At 42.4% G+C, this 15,033-nt stretch overlaps 1 protein-coding gene across 5 annotated transcripts in view; it reads right to left on the reverse strand.

Moving 5' to 3' along the window:
• NBEAL1 (neurobeachin like 1) overlaps positions 1 to 3,820 on the reverse strand; it is a 79,627-nt gene extending 75,807 nt beyond the window's left edge. For all 5 annotated transcript variants that reach the window (XM_058028493.1, XM_058028489.1, XM_058028491.1 and 2 more), the window contains exons 1-2: positions 3,749 to 3,820; positions 3,038 to 3,324 (exon numbers count right to left, since the gene is read on the reverse strand). In XM_058028493.1, coding sequence (XP_057884476.1) covers positions 3,038 to 3,088 — 51 coding nt within the window. In that variant the 5' untranslated portion in view covers positions 3,089 to 3,324; positions 3,749 to 3,820. The remainder of the gene's footprint in view (positions 1 to 3,037; positions 3,325 to 3,748) is intronic.
• Positions 3,821 to 15,033: the final 11,213 nt, after the last annotated feature.

A 15,033-nucleotide genomic window follows, 5' to 3' on the forward strand; every position in this document is an offset into this window, starting at 1 on the left:
CAAAAACAGGTTTAGGCTGTGAATAATACAACATGGTAACAACCCCAGTGACTCAAATCTAAATTTTACTAAATCTAAAGAAGTTTTAAACTGCTTCCATGCAACATCAGAAGCATTGTAAATCAATGTGGCTACTACTTTAATCTGTAACAGCCGACTGCAATCTGTAGCTTTCAGGGAAACAGAAGGAGAAAAAAAATCCAAAACCAAATCCCTCCCTAAGATTAGAAAGTGCGAAATGAAAACAATTGAATACCAACTAAAACCAAACTCTTGCAGACACCCAAATATTATCTTTAAAAAAAAATTTAAAATACTTTTAAAAACCACAAACAAGCAAAAAAATCCCACCACAAAAAAAAAAAAAAAAAAACAAAAAACCCAGAAAAATTAAACCACCTCATACAAGGTGTCTTCCAAAGACTGCTCCTGCAAAGGCCCTGCTCAATGCTGCTATCTGCCCGTATCTCCAATGCCTCAACTGCTCAAGAAGCAATGAAAATTGAGAAATGCCTTCCTGGTGTTACTTTGCACAAAACTGAGCGTTGCAACTGACACCTGATGCTGCCAGAGATGTCAAGGGATCACACAGAACAAAAGTCACGACCCAGGATAGATGGTAAGATGGTAACACAGCATTATGCAGCACTTGAAAGCTGTGAAAAGCCTTGCTGCTTTAGCAGAGGGGGCTGTATTTAAAAGATTATCACGAAGGACCCGATTATCAAGACAAGACCATTAGCAACAGTTGGAAGCATCACAAAGGAGTAGCTTGGATGTCACTGTTTCTGTAGCTAACAAGGCTGCAAAAGCTAAAGCCACGTATTTGGGATTTGTGGCACAATAAATAGGAATTTATTGTGCCTTACTCAACTGTCACTCTCCAGCCATTTTCTAGTGTGAAGAATTTGCCTAGCTTTATTTCCCAGGATGTCATCCAGGGACAACCACTGCAGTGCAACATACTGCACTGCACTGGGCAGGTATAAACACTTCACTCCCAGCTCTAAACAACTTCTCTCTAAACCACTATATCCTATCACTGGTAATTATTGCTACACCTTCCCATTCTGCTAGATGCTCTGAGAAGAACAAAGCACAATATACAGATGTTTCCAAGTGGACTGAATAAATTAATTTACTTTAGGGCCTCCCACATTTTACATCCCAAGATGGAGACATAACTTCTTCATCTGCTTTTAACTTCACCAAGCTTAATACTTTCATTCTGGATGCATGCCTGAAGCAGGATAAGATATCATTTTAACCTGAACCAGTTGAGAAATAGGGAAGAAAACTGTTTTGTGCTTAACACTTCTTGAAAAAGTGAAGACTCCCCTTTTTTGCATCACTCCAATTGCCCTCATAAGTTGAAGACACTCCATTTTATTTTTAAAATACATATTTTGTTACTCAGGAACAAGCCCTTATCAACAAACAAATTCATTTTATCATGCCCTTAATATATGGGTCTGAAAGAAAAAAGGCCAAAAAAAGTCACTGATAGCTAATGAGGAGACTGAACATATGAAAAGATTATTTATTTCAAACAGCTCATCCTCTGCCACCTGAGAGCTGAGTAGACTGTGCATATCATTCCCATAAAGTAACTGAACATCCCCTAAGTGATCTAAACTACACATTTTAAATAGCACTCCTTCATGCAAACTTCCTGCTATGAACAACATGGAGACAGATAGCACACAATCTGAATGAAAGGTTCCAGCAAAGGGGGAGTAGGTCCAAGACAGACAGAAGAATATTTTAAACAACAAGGGAGGAAAGAGCCAAAGAACAGCCAATCAAAAAAAATTCAGAACTTGGCTCATTTCTGCTGCCTTAGCTTCTCCCAAAGCTGAGTCAAGTCTGGATTCTCTGAATGTATTCAAAGTGTATTTGTTCCTCTCACATCGATGAACTCACGGGCAAAACATCCATCTTCTCCAGCGCTACTCCACTTCCTACTGCCATTACCATTACTACACTGGTTTAAAAGGCAAAGGTCCAAGCCAGCAGATCACCCACACGGGGAGCAGTAAGAACTGGTACCACGCCGTTATGCTTGCACTAGGTCTAACAGCGTGGCGGTACAAAAATTAGGAAACAATACAATTAAGACAAGTACTTTGTGGACTTGTGTTAAATGGTCTGTACTTAACATCTCACATTCTCTAGAAATGAGGTGGGAGGAACAAGCGAAGGACTGTTCTACCCTTATGTCCTACTGGATTGGAGACTTAAAGAAACCGAAATACAAACGAAGCATGAGACTGCAAAAACGCAAAACAAGCCAGAGAATAAGGCCATGGAAAGCTACCCTTGCCACTGAGCTCCTGTATGACAGTAGATCAGTCCTTTCCTCCACCTTTACAGCTGTTTTCTGTATGCTACTTATTTTACAGCCACCTATTCCGATAATCTGCAATCCAATTTCTCTACATACTCGGCACACCCGGCAGCAATCAGGGTATGTGCTTTAAACACAATAATTGCTTTACACTATAAAAAGCAAATGGAAGCAGGACAGCATTTTTGTATTATTTCTGCCAGGTGAAGGAAATTCACTACTAATGGAGTATGTAGATATTATGGCAATAGCCAGCAAAGGCAGACTCCGGAGCAACTTAACAAATCTGTTCTTTGGGAAGGATTTTGCTAAAAAAGGTTAAATAAAATTGAAGCTGTTCAGAAACCAGTAAGTAAAAAGCTGAATACTAGGCAGTACTTAATTAAATTAATACAGCGCAGTTTAATTGCTACAAAATGAAGAATTATGTAAACATGTGCATTCACATAGTTAAAATATATAGCTACAATAACTGCTTAAACTGACCCAGGAACACTGCAATTCTCAAACATAAAAAGACCAACTTGAACAGCAAACCATGGGATGAGGCTGTAAACAGTCTAAGAAGTGCAATTGCATCCTTTCAGAGGCTAATCATGTCTATGCAATTTCCAAGAAAAAAGATGTTACAGTTTAAATACCTGACTACCAAACAAGAGAGGATAAAAGCAAACAAACACAAATATTTACCTTATTGCAGTAAAGCATCCAAAGCTCATACAGTCTCTCTCGGGATGCCATTCCTCCCCTTCCTCTTCCCGTCGAACCCAGGTACTTTTCCCTTCAAGATCCTACCATGCTCAGCTCCCAGGTGCTTTTTCCACAGTTTTGCTTTATTATTATATCATAACCAGAGAAGAAGCCAAGTAAGAGTCTCAGTCTCTCCTTTGCGAGTAAACAACGAGGCGCAACACAAGCAACTGCAGACAAGTGTCAAGCATGTCCGTTCTTCGCCAGCGCCGCTTCGGTTTTAATCTCTGAAAGTGAAAACACACCCTTCAGGCCTTTGGTGGAGGAAGGAAAACAAATCCGCACTTTAAGCCCACAGACAACCTGGGCACTGGGGTGGCGGCACTCGCACCGCTTTGCTCTCTGTCACTATTGCCGCTGACGGAGAGCTCCGCCGTTCAGTGTTCGTGGCGCTTGCTCGCTTTGGCAGGGGAAAGCCGCAGGGCAGCCGAGCGGCGACGCCGGAGCCCCGGGTACGGCCGCTCCCGGCCCGGCAGTGACAGCCACAGCCACCGCCACCGCCCTTCTGCCCCGGGCTCCGCGGCCGCTCCGGACCCCGGCGGGCCCCACAGGCCAGCGGCTGCCGGACAGAGCCGCGGGGCGCGGGAGGAGCCCCGCGCTGCGCCGCCGCCCGCTCCCGGCCGGGACCGGCCGCCCCGCGCCGCCACCTACCGCGCCCCGGCCTCCCTCAGCTCCCGCCGCGCTGCCGCGGCCTCTCCCGCAGCCTACCCGGGCCGCGGCGAGTGGCGGCCGGGCAGGAGGGGCCGAGCGTCGCCACATCGCCCGCCCCGCCCGCGCTCCCGCACACGCCCCGGGCCGCCGCTGAGGGGCGGGGAAGCCGCGGGCGCCATCTTGGCAGCGGGCAGGGGCAGTGCCCGCCCGGGGCGGCCGGGGCGAGGGCAGCGCCGGTGGAGAAGGCATCCGCAGCCTGCGGCGTCTCACCCACAGAGCCGGCTGTTCCTGCCCGGCCTGCGCCCCTCGGCCGCACTAGGAGCGTGCCCGTAAAGAATCAGCATCCCCATCCTGATCATCTCAGGAAACCTCCGCACTGCTTTGCTTTATAAGTTAATAAAGGTTACCAAGCACATACACGCGTTTTACATACGCTCCAGAGAGGCCTACCAGCACAGCCTGCGGAGCATGGATATATCCACACATCCAACCTGCTGCCCCTGCATGCAGCCCCCTACCTTGTATGCAGAGCTTGCGTAGGACTAAGGAACTAAAGTTAGATTTCCAAAGGAGAAATGCAAAGACATCCCTCAGCTTGCGAGTGGCGCTGCCCAAGCACACCGGCCTGTGCTGACACACAGCCGAAGCACTGCACTCCAGTGAAGGACCTTCCTCCTGCTCCTTCAATAACTGGATCTGCTTGGCATGACTCCCCAGGGAATGGGCTTCCCTCCGTGTCCTCCTGCTCCCTCGGACAGTGAGGCTGGAAGTTAATGTTGTGTCAGACTCCAAAGCAGGGAGGAGGCAGTTTAAGGAGACATGGGGCATCTCCCTAGCTTGCTGGGAGAATCACAGAGCTCACAGCCCTGGTCCTTTTGCCACTGGATCATCTCTTCACTTGGGTTCCTGCAGCTTCATGCAATAAAGCATTGCCATTCATTACACAGTTGATCCATTTTCAGGGGATTTTCACATCTTTGCAATGATCTAATACAAGGTTTGGAAATCCTTTGCAAAGGAATTGACTCTGCAATATCATTGTAGTGTCTGCTACATTAATTTTTTCTAGGGATGGATAAGTATCACCAGGAGCCCAAAGACAGACTGAGATACATTCCTGCAACAAGCTTGTGCATATTTGTCTTGTTTTTAGCATGTCAGTGAAGTTTCCCTGGAGAAATTCAAGAGCTAATCTGTGCTCAATGTTGTTTCACATGGATCACCACTGTGGGAGTGGTAGAAGTATCTTTTACTGCAATATCTAAACATAGTATCTAGCACGGACGGAGGGACACTGACAAAAATGAGCCTGTAAAATTATTTTTAGTTGTGTGATACATGTGCTCTGATACTTGACGCTAGCCACAATATTCTGCTGCCTTTAGGATGTAAGATAATTTTTTCCATCAAGAAAAAAATAGGAGCTTAGAATCTAACTCTGTCCCCAGGGCAGGATCTGCTGAGCTTAAACCACCCTGGACTGCCTTTGGTGAAACGTGTCTAGGAAAAAAGAGAGCCTGCCTCCTCCCTGAGAGACTTAGCTCAGGGCTTGAGTTACTGCTGGGAGCTCCTCCCTAACAGCCAACCTGCACCACCTTTCTAGCAATGCAAACCACTGTTATTAGACCCTTCTGCAGTAATTTGATAAAAGGAAGCTCTTTCTAGCAGGTCTTTTGAGTTACAAACTCTTATCACATTTTTTGCAGCCTTTTCTAGACTAAACAACAGCTTATTTCAAATTTCTCTTACAACTTGCTCCCTTTGAAGAAGTCAGGCCCTAGCAAAGCCATGTAAAAATTCTAATCCTGCCTCCAGATATTGCTCTGATTTTTTGCATTACTGACTCTTGTAAGAGCAGCTGCTCCTACACACCAGTCCTGCAAGAGCCTCCAATGAAGCAATAAAAAGCCTTCCTCTGACAGAAATGGGAGACTCCTCCCTGGCTAAGTGCTGCCACCCCCGTAATTCGGATGCTCCCAGACTATAAAGCAGCCATTTTCCACTCTGCTGGAGTTGTAGCAATGTAGTTATTTTAGTGGGCCTAGGCAATCAGTGCTGCTTGTGTAGGCAGTTCTTGCTTTATATAGGTGCTCTAGATGGAAACTAAAGCATTTGAGATTTGCAACAGAACAGTCTGTTCCTGTGTCATTCAGGGTGAGTGGTCTCCTGGTCTGACCTTCTAGAGGTTTTCCTAAGCCAGGAAGCTCCCTGTAAAGTTGTTGAGGTGGCTTTGGGGTGTCTGCATCAGTGGGTGTGTGTCAAGTTTAGTCTTTCCCTGTACAGACAGATATTTAGTATTTGCTATGATAGATATTTGCTTACATAGATATATGGGCAATAATGGGAGAGGTCAGTGGAAAAAGGTGGGTTACAGGTTTGTCTCTGCAGGTGGAGTATAGTTCTAGGTGAATTTATATTTCAGTGTACTTACCTACACGAATACTCAGCAAATGATATGGAAATCAAAGAATGGAGGAAAGTGTAAAGAGAAGCCTTGCCAGCTATGGATGGGTACTTTAAAATGTGTTTATGGATTGCTTCAGCTGTGAGATAATTGCTAGACTTTTCATTGCCTGCTCTTCCATAATGATATACCAATTGTCTCATGGACCTTGAACTGTCAGGTTGGCAGTGTTCATTAGTATTTCATTGTCCCTTAGCTGCTGTCTTGTGGTAACTGTTTACAACAGTGGTTATTTCTCATACTTTGTTTATTACTTTGGGTTTTAATGTCTCTCATCAGGAGCCATAAATTAGTAACTCAGTCATTTTACTGTGGAGTGAACATGTTTGTCAGCGAGTCCAGGTAACAGATTGGATAGAAAGAAGGGTGTGGATAAGGAGAAGGCATTAATTTCGTCTTGAGGAAAGATTTAACAAAGAAATGGACTACACTGGATTGTAACTTTGTGTCCAGGAACCTCTGAAGTGGCAGGAAAAGCCACATACCTTATAATACTGCTTTTGCAAGATTATGCTTCTTTTCTGTGGATGCAAATAAATCAGGCAAAAATCTGTATTTGGCTTTTAGATATTCTCAGGCCTGTTGTTTAGCCCAAAGGCTTCTACTGAAACCAAGACACAGACCAACAGAAATCATGCTGACATGAATGTATGGCAAAGCTTTTAGCTGAGCTTTTTTTTTGATGTCTTAAAGCTAATGCTTTGTTTACCAACAATAAAGACCTAAAATAGAAATGGATGTAGAAATTAGCTTAGAAAGGAACCTGCTCCTCAATTATTACACCTTTTTTTTTTTTTTTTTACAAACAGGCTCTTGGACAGAAGCAAGGAGTAATCTTTACAGTGGAAGTAAACAAATGGCCTTGTGGTTGCATGTAAAATTTCCATTATCAAAATACCTCTTACTGAATGTAAAGAAATAAGACTTTTTGGACATTCTAGCCAAAATAACTTGTGATTGGATTTGGTGTGGCTATTGGAAAGAGGCAAGCTGGTCCTTGTAAGATTCCAAGGTCTCTGTGATGATGTTTTGCTGAGGGTGGAGGGTGATTTGAATTTCTCTGGCTATGATTGCCAGATGAGTTTGCAATTATTCTGTTAGTTAAGTCAGCAAACCTAATGTTTAATTCTCCTTCTGTTACTATATTCACTTTGTACCAGAGGTAATTCAGAGCTTGTTAGTTGTTTGTAAAATTTGAAAATGGGAAGGAATTTGTTTGTCCCTTGACATATAAACTGGTATCTAGGGATTTTAGTTACTTTCTTTCAAAGTGCTGGAGACTGGCCACAGCTAAAGATGGGAGGTGATGGTCTGGCTAATAGCATTAAGTCCCCCTGCCTGCCCTGCTTTCAGATATGCAGGGTTAAGCCATTCACCAGACTTAAATTCAGAAAGGAATTTACCCCAGGGTAGCCTGGGACCCTGGTGAGTATTTTTGTCCTTTGCCTGTCCTTACTGCTTGTTTCCACAGAGGGCCTTCAGCAGAATAACTACGCGGTTGTCAAAGGCTCAGGCAGTGACCTGATCTCTTCTGCTCCCTTTGTTGTAGTATGGGCTGCCTTAAGTTTGCAGCTGTGCTAGGAATGTTCTTGTGGGGGTACCTCCTAAAGACCCTTTCAGACTAAATAGGTAGTATGTGTTTATATGCTTTGATCTGCCTAGATTCTTAAGCAAACTGCACAAATTCGAGATGAGAGTTGAGTCTCAGGACTGCCCCTCTCCTCTGCTGTCATTTAGATTAGCTGTGCAAGAGCTAACATGTAGATTTGTGCTACATCTGTCTTTCTTTTGCAGATGCTTGAAGGCACCAGTTGTTACTGCAGAAAATTGCATCATAAAAATTGTTCTCTTTCCTTCACCGAACTGAGTTCTCACTCAAAGTAAGCCATCCTTTTCTGTACAATCTCAGTGCCAGGAATCAGTGAAGTTACCATACTTGCACTTCAAATCATTCTGCTTTAGATAAAAGGGTATTTAATGAATTATTTCACTATGTTGCAGTGCTCAGCAGTATGGATCTGCAGCGTGATTCCTGAAAGCAATCAGTGTGTCAGGAAAAAAACAACATAGCAGCAACCAAGACTGAAGGATGTGTAGGGGTTAGTAGTCTCTCTTGATATGTTTGAATTTAATTCCCTCTTAGCTGAGCAGGGTAAGGTTGTCTCAAGGATGTCTGCTATAGCAACTTGGAGCCTAACTTGTCTTGGTTTGGGGAAGAAGGCAAATGAAGGGAAGTAACTAAGGGAAAATGGGCTTAGGAAAGCTCTAACTTTGACTAGAGGTGGAGTTGCAAAATATTAGTACCACAGCCTCCCAAAAGTGAGATGTTGGCTGCAAACACATTGCCTGCTTCTGAGTGGGATGTGAAACCAAAGAGGTGCCCTTGTGAATATCCCAGGGACTTGGCTAGCCTAAATCCTGAGCACAGAAAGGGTATAGAGACCTGAATGATGGCTACTGTTGTAAAACTTGAAATGAAGTTTTAAAGATTTTGCAGTGGAGTGTAAACAGTGTGCTGTTAGAGTATGTGAGAGACTTGTGGGGGCCCACTTGCACACTGAGCTGGTTGTAGAAACCTTAATATAACAGGTCTCTCTTTTGGTTCCTAACCCCAGGCCCTGGGGAAAGCAGCTACTTCTGTGCTGTGGAGGGTCAACATGAGTTCATGCCTCCAAATGGTGTGAGGTCCTGGCTAAACAAAAGAGCACAGTGTAGGCCTTGAGCTGGAAGTAGGAGCAATTCAATCCTGTGCAGAAATCTGGATTTAATGCCAAATGGTAGCAGGAACTACTGGGCACCAGGACTGTTTGTTTGTTGGATGTTTCTTAATCATTAAGTGAATGAGCAAATGAAAGATTTATTTTGCTACCTGTAGCATTTTAAATAGTCATTGCTAGAAACAATTTTTATTAATAAACTTGGTAAATACTGTAAATGCTTTGTTCTGTCTTAAGCCATCCAGTGTCACAGCTGGAGGCTTGGTATGCAATATTTTCATGATGACACTGTTTGCTGTCAGTTTGCCAGTGTACTCACAGAAGAAATACTTCTGTGAAGGCCATTGCTTTTATGGGGCAACTCAAGATGAAAGGTACATCAATCCAAGCATGGAGTTAGCCCATGGGCTCAATTATAGGTGGAATTTGGGATTTTCATAATCATAAATGAAGAATATTTTTCTCTAAGGTCTGAAAGTTTTTGTCATTGTTGGTTTTGGGGTTTTTTTACATTGAAGCCCACACAGTGCTGGCAGTCAGGAGAGGTTCCACCTTCAGGAAGTATTGATGGCCTGTGTAGTTGGGACATTGATAGATATGCAGCAGCTGGTTTCCACTTTATCAGGAGTTGAGGAAGGCATGCAGCTCTGATGGTGCTGTCACAGGAGCAGCCCTCAAAGAAAGACATCTGCAATAAAACAGAAGTACTCCCAATCACACTGCCAAGTATTTGAAAGCTGACTGGGTTTTGCCTAGGTTGTACAAAGCAATCCAAAGACTGCAAGGGTCCATAGGGACGCTTCTGCTGAGCCCTAGGACTAGCAAAGCCCTTATATTCATTTTCTATAGTATGTGCAGATCATTAGTGCTGCCTTCCTTTCTCTTCCTTTCCACTAGAGAATGGTGGATCTCCCTTTGGGACTCTGAAAGTGGGGAGCAACTGTTATCGTTATTTCATGCTGAAAGTATCCTGTTAGCAGCCTTTTGACAAGATTTTGGGAGTATTTAGAGAAAGTGAAACCCTATTTGCTCTTTGATAGCTCTGTGGATGACTTTATCACAAATTCATTCAAATTTGTGCCCACCTCATGCTCCCAGTCCTGGGTTCCTAGAAATCTTCTGTAATGTGGAAGACAGACAAAGAAGGAATAATTCCACTACATCTGAATTGTGCTGAAGTTTTCACATCTCTTAATGATACTGGAAAAAAAAAAGACTCTCCTGTCCCACACAAATAAGCCCACTGAGCACTTTAGGTCTGCTGGACTGCCGATCTTAGGAGCAGTAAAATCAAGTTAGAAATATTAAATTAAGTGATATTGTTTGGTGATATTCCTTACATTTGTTTGATATAGGTTATTTCAAACTTATTTCCCTGACATCTTAAAAACCTAAGACGATATAAACTGCTACCAACCTTAAAGCAAACTGCAGGAGCCTAGACGACTTGCCAGTGAAAACTTGTTCTTAACTTGTTCTCAACTTGTTCTTAATGTCTCCTTGAGAGTCTCTGAACATTTGCAAACAAAAGCAAGTGCGGCCCCTAAGTGGTCCTTAAAAATAGGAATTGTCACCATCCCTATCTCAGGTGGAATATTTTGGAGAAGTTTAGCTACCCCTAAGCTCTAGACTGTGGCAGAATCTAGAATCCAGACACCCTACCTATCACTCTGATCTCTGAATAATTATTTCTGTTGGTTCTTGCCTTTTGCCAGAGGAATGCCAGCACATAATCTACACATAACTACAGAGCCCAGGTTCTCAATTGCACTTACTGAACCAGATATTTTGTTGCAGTAAGTAGGCATATGCTAATTGCTGTCTGGGGAACTGGTCTCTTCTTTCTTTATTTTATTCCTGCTGAAGACAAATGAAGTATTTTGATTTCCTGTTCTAAGCAGACAAGCAGATACTGTACCTGAACTGCTATGTTATTTTGCAAATCTGTGTTAGCTAAGCATGCTAACACACATATTCCTTACGCTGTGCAGTTCCCATAAATGCACAATATTAGGTGTTTGTGAGCAAGAGGAAACATGCTTTTTCACACCTCTGCCCTGAGAGCCAAGTTGCTCATGCTCCATTTCCCTCTGGCTGAAGCATGGTGTTTTTATGTACACCAAATATTTGCAGTAGCTGAACAGCCTACTTCATGCAGTGAAGGACAGGCAGGAGGGCAGAGGTAGTGTCCCATGTACAAAAGAAAGGACAAGAAGGGCAAAGAATAGTTCTATTTTCCTCTCCAGTGTTGTCAGGGAAGGGCTGGTGAGCATCACTAACAGGCTGTTACAGGTGGGTCATGTGAGTGTGAAATAATGGCTAAATGAGGTCTCTGACATTAGCAAGGAGAGATGTGAGTTTTAAGCAGTCTCCCCAACTGCTGTAAAAGTTGCTTGGTTTTATTCAAGGACTCCATTATCAGAATGTGTTCTAGGCAAAACAAAGTCAAAGCCTACCATTTCAAGCCAAGATGAAGTGATTTAAAATTAAACACATACTAGATAAGGTTGCAGTGTCCTAATAGTTCTGTGCTCTCTGTACTGTGTTCTCTTCCCAAAAGTCTCCAGAACTTTGCTGAAAAACAGTACTATCCCTGATAAGTATAGAGCTGGGATCTATTCCTAGATTGAAAACTTGTGAAAATAGAGAACTTAGATGAAAGAATCAGATTTTCCCTTCACTTACACTTACCAGCAATGTGCAGTTGGACCTTTAAAACTTATGTAACTTATCATGCCCTAACTTATCATGAACCACTGGCTGATTGTGAATATATTTTAAACCTATTCCTCCTCTTCCCTGAAAATGTGAAAGAAATAAGATTTCCCTCTGGACTGCACAACTTTAATTTGTTTGAAGAAAGATTTGTTTGAACCAGGGTTTTGGAATGCATTCACTGTTTATTTAGTATGAGAGCAGTAACTCAGTGTGTGTCAGCCAGCCTCTGCAAAGAGACAATTTTTGGCATTTACTGCACCACAGTCAAGAATGCTTCTCTATTCCCTAGGTTTCAATAAATACAGTCTGCCCTGAATTTTGGCATTTCATACAAGATCCAAGAGCTATATCAGACAGTGAGGGACCAGATCTCAGGGAGATGGACATAGGCTGGGACAAATATCAGTAAGATCCAACATTTGACCTTGGGGCATTCCTTTTTTATAGAGCTGAATATTGTGGGAAATAGAATTCTGCAGTGGCAAATAGCAAAAATACAGAAAAGACAGAAGTTTAACTGATTTTGACATTACTAAACAAGACAGACATACAGGAAAGGGAGTGTTGCCTGCTTCCATGTGTATTTCTGAGAAATCGTGTTCTGTTCTAGAGTTGGGATTGCAAAAAGATTCACTCTTTTGAAATGAATGGAAAAGGTTGAATGCTTACCCATGGAAAAGAGCTCAGGTGTGCCAACAAATGGGTATGATCACACAAGTGATAGCAAGTAAATGGAAGATGCTTTATGATTTCAAGAAATATGATTTATAAGGAATCTGTATCAAGACAATAGGAGCAAATGTATTCATGCAGTTTGTGGATGATGTGTGGCACTTGCTCATGACCAGGCCTGAAAAATGTGGCCTTTTCAGAATTATGCCACTAAAAGACATTCCTGCTGCTATGGCTCATACTGAAAGGATATCAAAATAATGAGAGAAGTACCTTTGCAAGTATTAATCCTTTGCCTCACTTTAACACAGCTTTTATGTTAGGAAAACTGTACCCGTTGCAAATCTGATTTAACATTGTATCATTGTACAATAACACAGTATGATCATAAGCAAGTTGCATACATCAGCCCACAACAGAAGTTTTTATCAGCTAGCCCTGCCAGCCTTTCCCTGGATGATGTAAAGATATTCTTTACCTAGGAACAGTCACTCTACTTTGTTTTAGTATCTTCAAGTTATGAAAAGGCCCTTGGAAATAGCTTTGATATTAAACAGATTATTTCCTTCACCTTTAGAGAAACTTTGCATCGCCTCACTGAACTTTGCCTGTCTCTAAAGTTGCTTGGAGAGACTGTGTGACCATAATCTTAAGGGATAAACTATACTCACTTTCTTAAACTGTGATGTGCTTCTAAGCAGAACTCACTTTTAGAATTACATGGCAAGACCTGATGGAATTGCAGAAACTGAACCGCTTCTGGAAGTCAGGATCATTCTTCCTTTTTAAAAGGTAATGGTGTTCTGAGTAACTGGGCACTCATAGGTACTCTAGCAGCCTTTTTTTGCCATAAAGGAATTGCATTTTTTCACAGAGGGCTGCAGGTCAAGGTGGTCACTGCAACATTCACAGCAGTGACCCAGAAGCTCTTATTGTCATAAAAAAATGATCTGCAATATAAACATTTAGAAAGACTCATAGTCCACCCTGTTGTCTGTGTCAGAGCAGGGCACTGGCATACTGAGGTTTCCACTTCTCTTTCCCACTTCTGAAAATTTGCTGAGATGAAAGTTGAGAGCTGTGATCAGACATTGTGCTTGCTTTTATATACCTCAGTCCTAATGCCCCATCTGCAAAAAGTAACACAAAAGAGACCATTTTAAGCTGTGGGGATTTCTCATGTTTTGTCTTTATTGTAGTTATGATGTTTATTGCATTTCCCACGGGGGACTCTTATTTTTCTATGTTTCACAATGCATCTGCTGGTGCTGTATGCAAGTTGAGTTATGTAACTGTAGGGTAGACTGCACTTTGAGCTGCTGTTAACTGTTTTGTGTGGTCCATCTGACCCAATGTGAGATAGGTACAAGCACATGTATGAGTATATTAAAATGGTTCTTTATAGAACCTCTTTTGCCTGCAAGCTCTCAAACTCTGCCGACCTGAGCAGTTTCTGGTGTAGGTCTGTTCCTCTCCTTCCCCACCCTGTACTGACTGCCACTTGCCCAAGCTTGTCCCATGGCAAACTTTCCTTTTGTAACAGCAGATAAACTTTGCTTCAATTTCAGTACTTTGCCACACACTTTATCCTGGAGACAGGAAAAGTCTCCATCTCACGTGGTGTTGTTAGCCTTTGCCTACTAATCCTTTCCATTGTGTTCAGATTTTAGCACGGGTGTGTGAGGAGGAAGTAGTGATTAAAAGTCTCAGTCTCTTCCTGGTGTGTGATTAATTGCAACATCCCAGAAGACTATAAAGATTGAAATCAAGTGGTTCTTATTAGATGTTTATCAGTGTAACTATACAACTAACATTGTAAATCAGTTTGGATCACTTGGTTCAGTGAAAGTCTGTTTTCCCTTTGAAAGTCTGTTTTAAAAATTCAGAGGGAGAAAACAGCATTAAACTCCAGTTGCTGTCTGTCTGGAACTCAGAATGATTGTTGTTTAATGCTAAAGCAGAGTGCTTTAACATTAAAGTATAGATACTAGGCTAGAGAAAACTGTATTCCTCCATTTTGAAACTTTTCCTCTGGGTTTTTCTTTTCCCTGTTTGGTGCAGGTTTGTAATAAACCTTGACTTGTTCTGTTCCAATTATCATTTTCTTGCACCTAAATCTTAGACTCTGAAAAACAAACTGCTTCATGGAATATGCAAAGCTGGTTATAAAAGTGACCTATATCACCAGTAGATGAGGCATCAGATCAAAACAAACTACTGTACTCCAAAACTAGATTTTTAATCCTATGTATTTGGGGGAGCTCATTCAAGCATGTGAAGACCTTGTCAACATGATCCATTAGTAACTTGGCACACAGATGTACACCTTCGTAGAGCTAATTTACTTAAAAGAGCTCTATTTTCAACTACATAGCCTCCACCTCCAATGCAACAAAGGAGTGTTTGTGGCTGTAAGGAAGGAGGGCAGGGCACAGTTTGGGAGACTTAGTGGAGCTCAGCTTTGCTTAGGTTTCAGGCCAAAGAAAAGTGCTTTCAGTGCTGTAGTAAGAAAGAAAAGAGAATGACAAGTGTATTCTGGGGAAATATGAAACCTTCACCTTCACAGCCTTCCATCATAAACCACTTCACTGATTTTTTTTTTTTTAACTATATCCACATTAAATGACAGTGGCTAATGTGCATTCACCATTTCCAAACAGGTTAGATACCCTTCTGTCCTGTTTAGTATATTCAGCCCTTTTGTCCCAGACTGT

Source organism: Melospiza georgiana, chromosome 7 (genome assembly GCF_028018845.1).
Source record: "Melospiza georgiana isolate bMelGeo1 chromosome 7, bMelGeo1.pri, whole genome shotgun sequence".
NCBI classification, from domain to species: domain Eukaryota; kingdom Metazoa; phylum Chordata; class Aves; order Passeriformes; family Passerellidae; genus Melospiza; species Melospiza georgiana.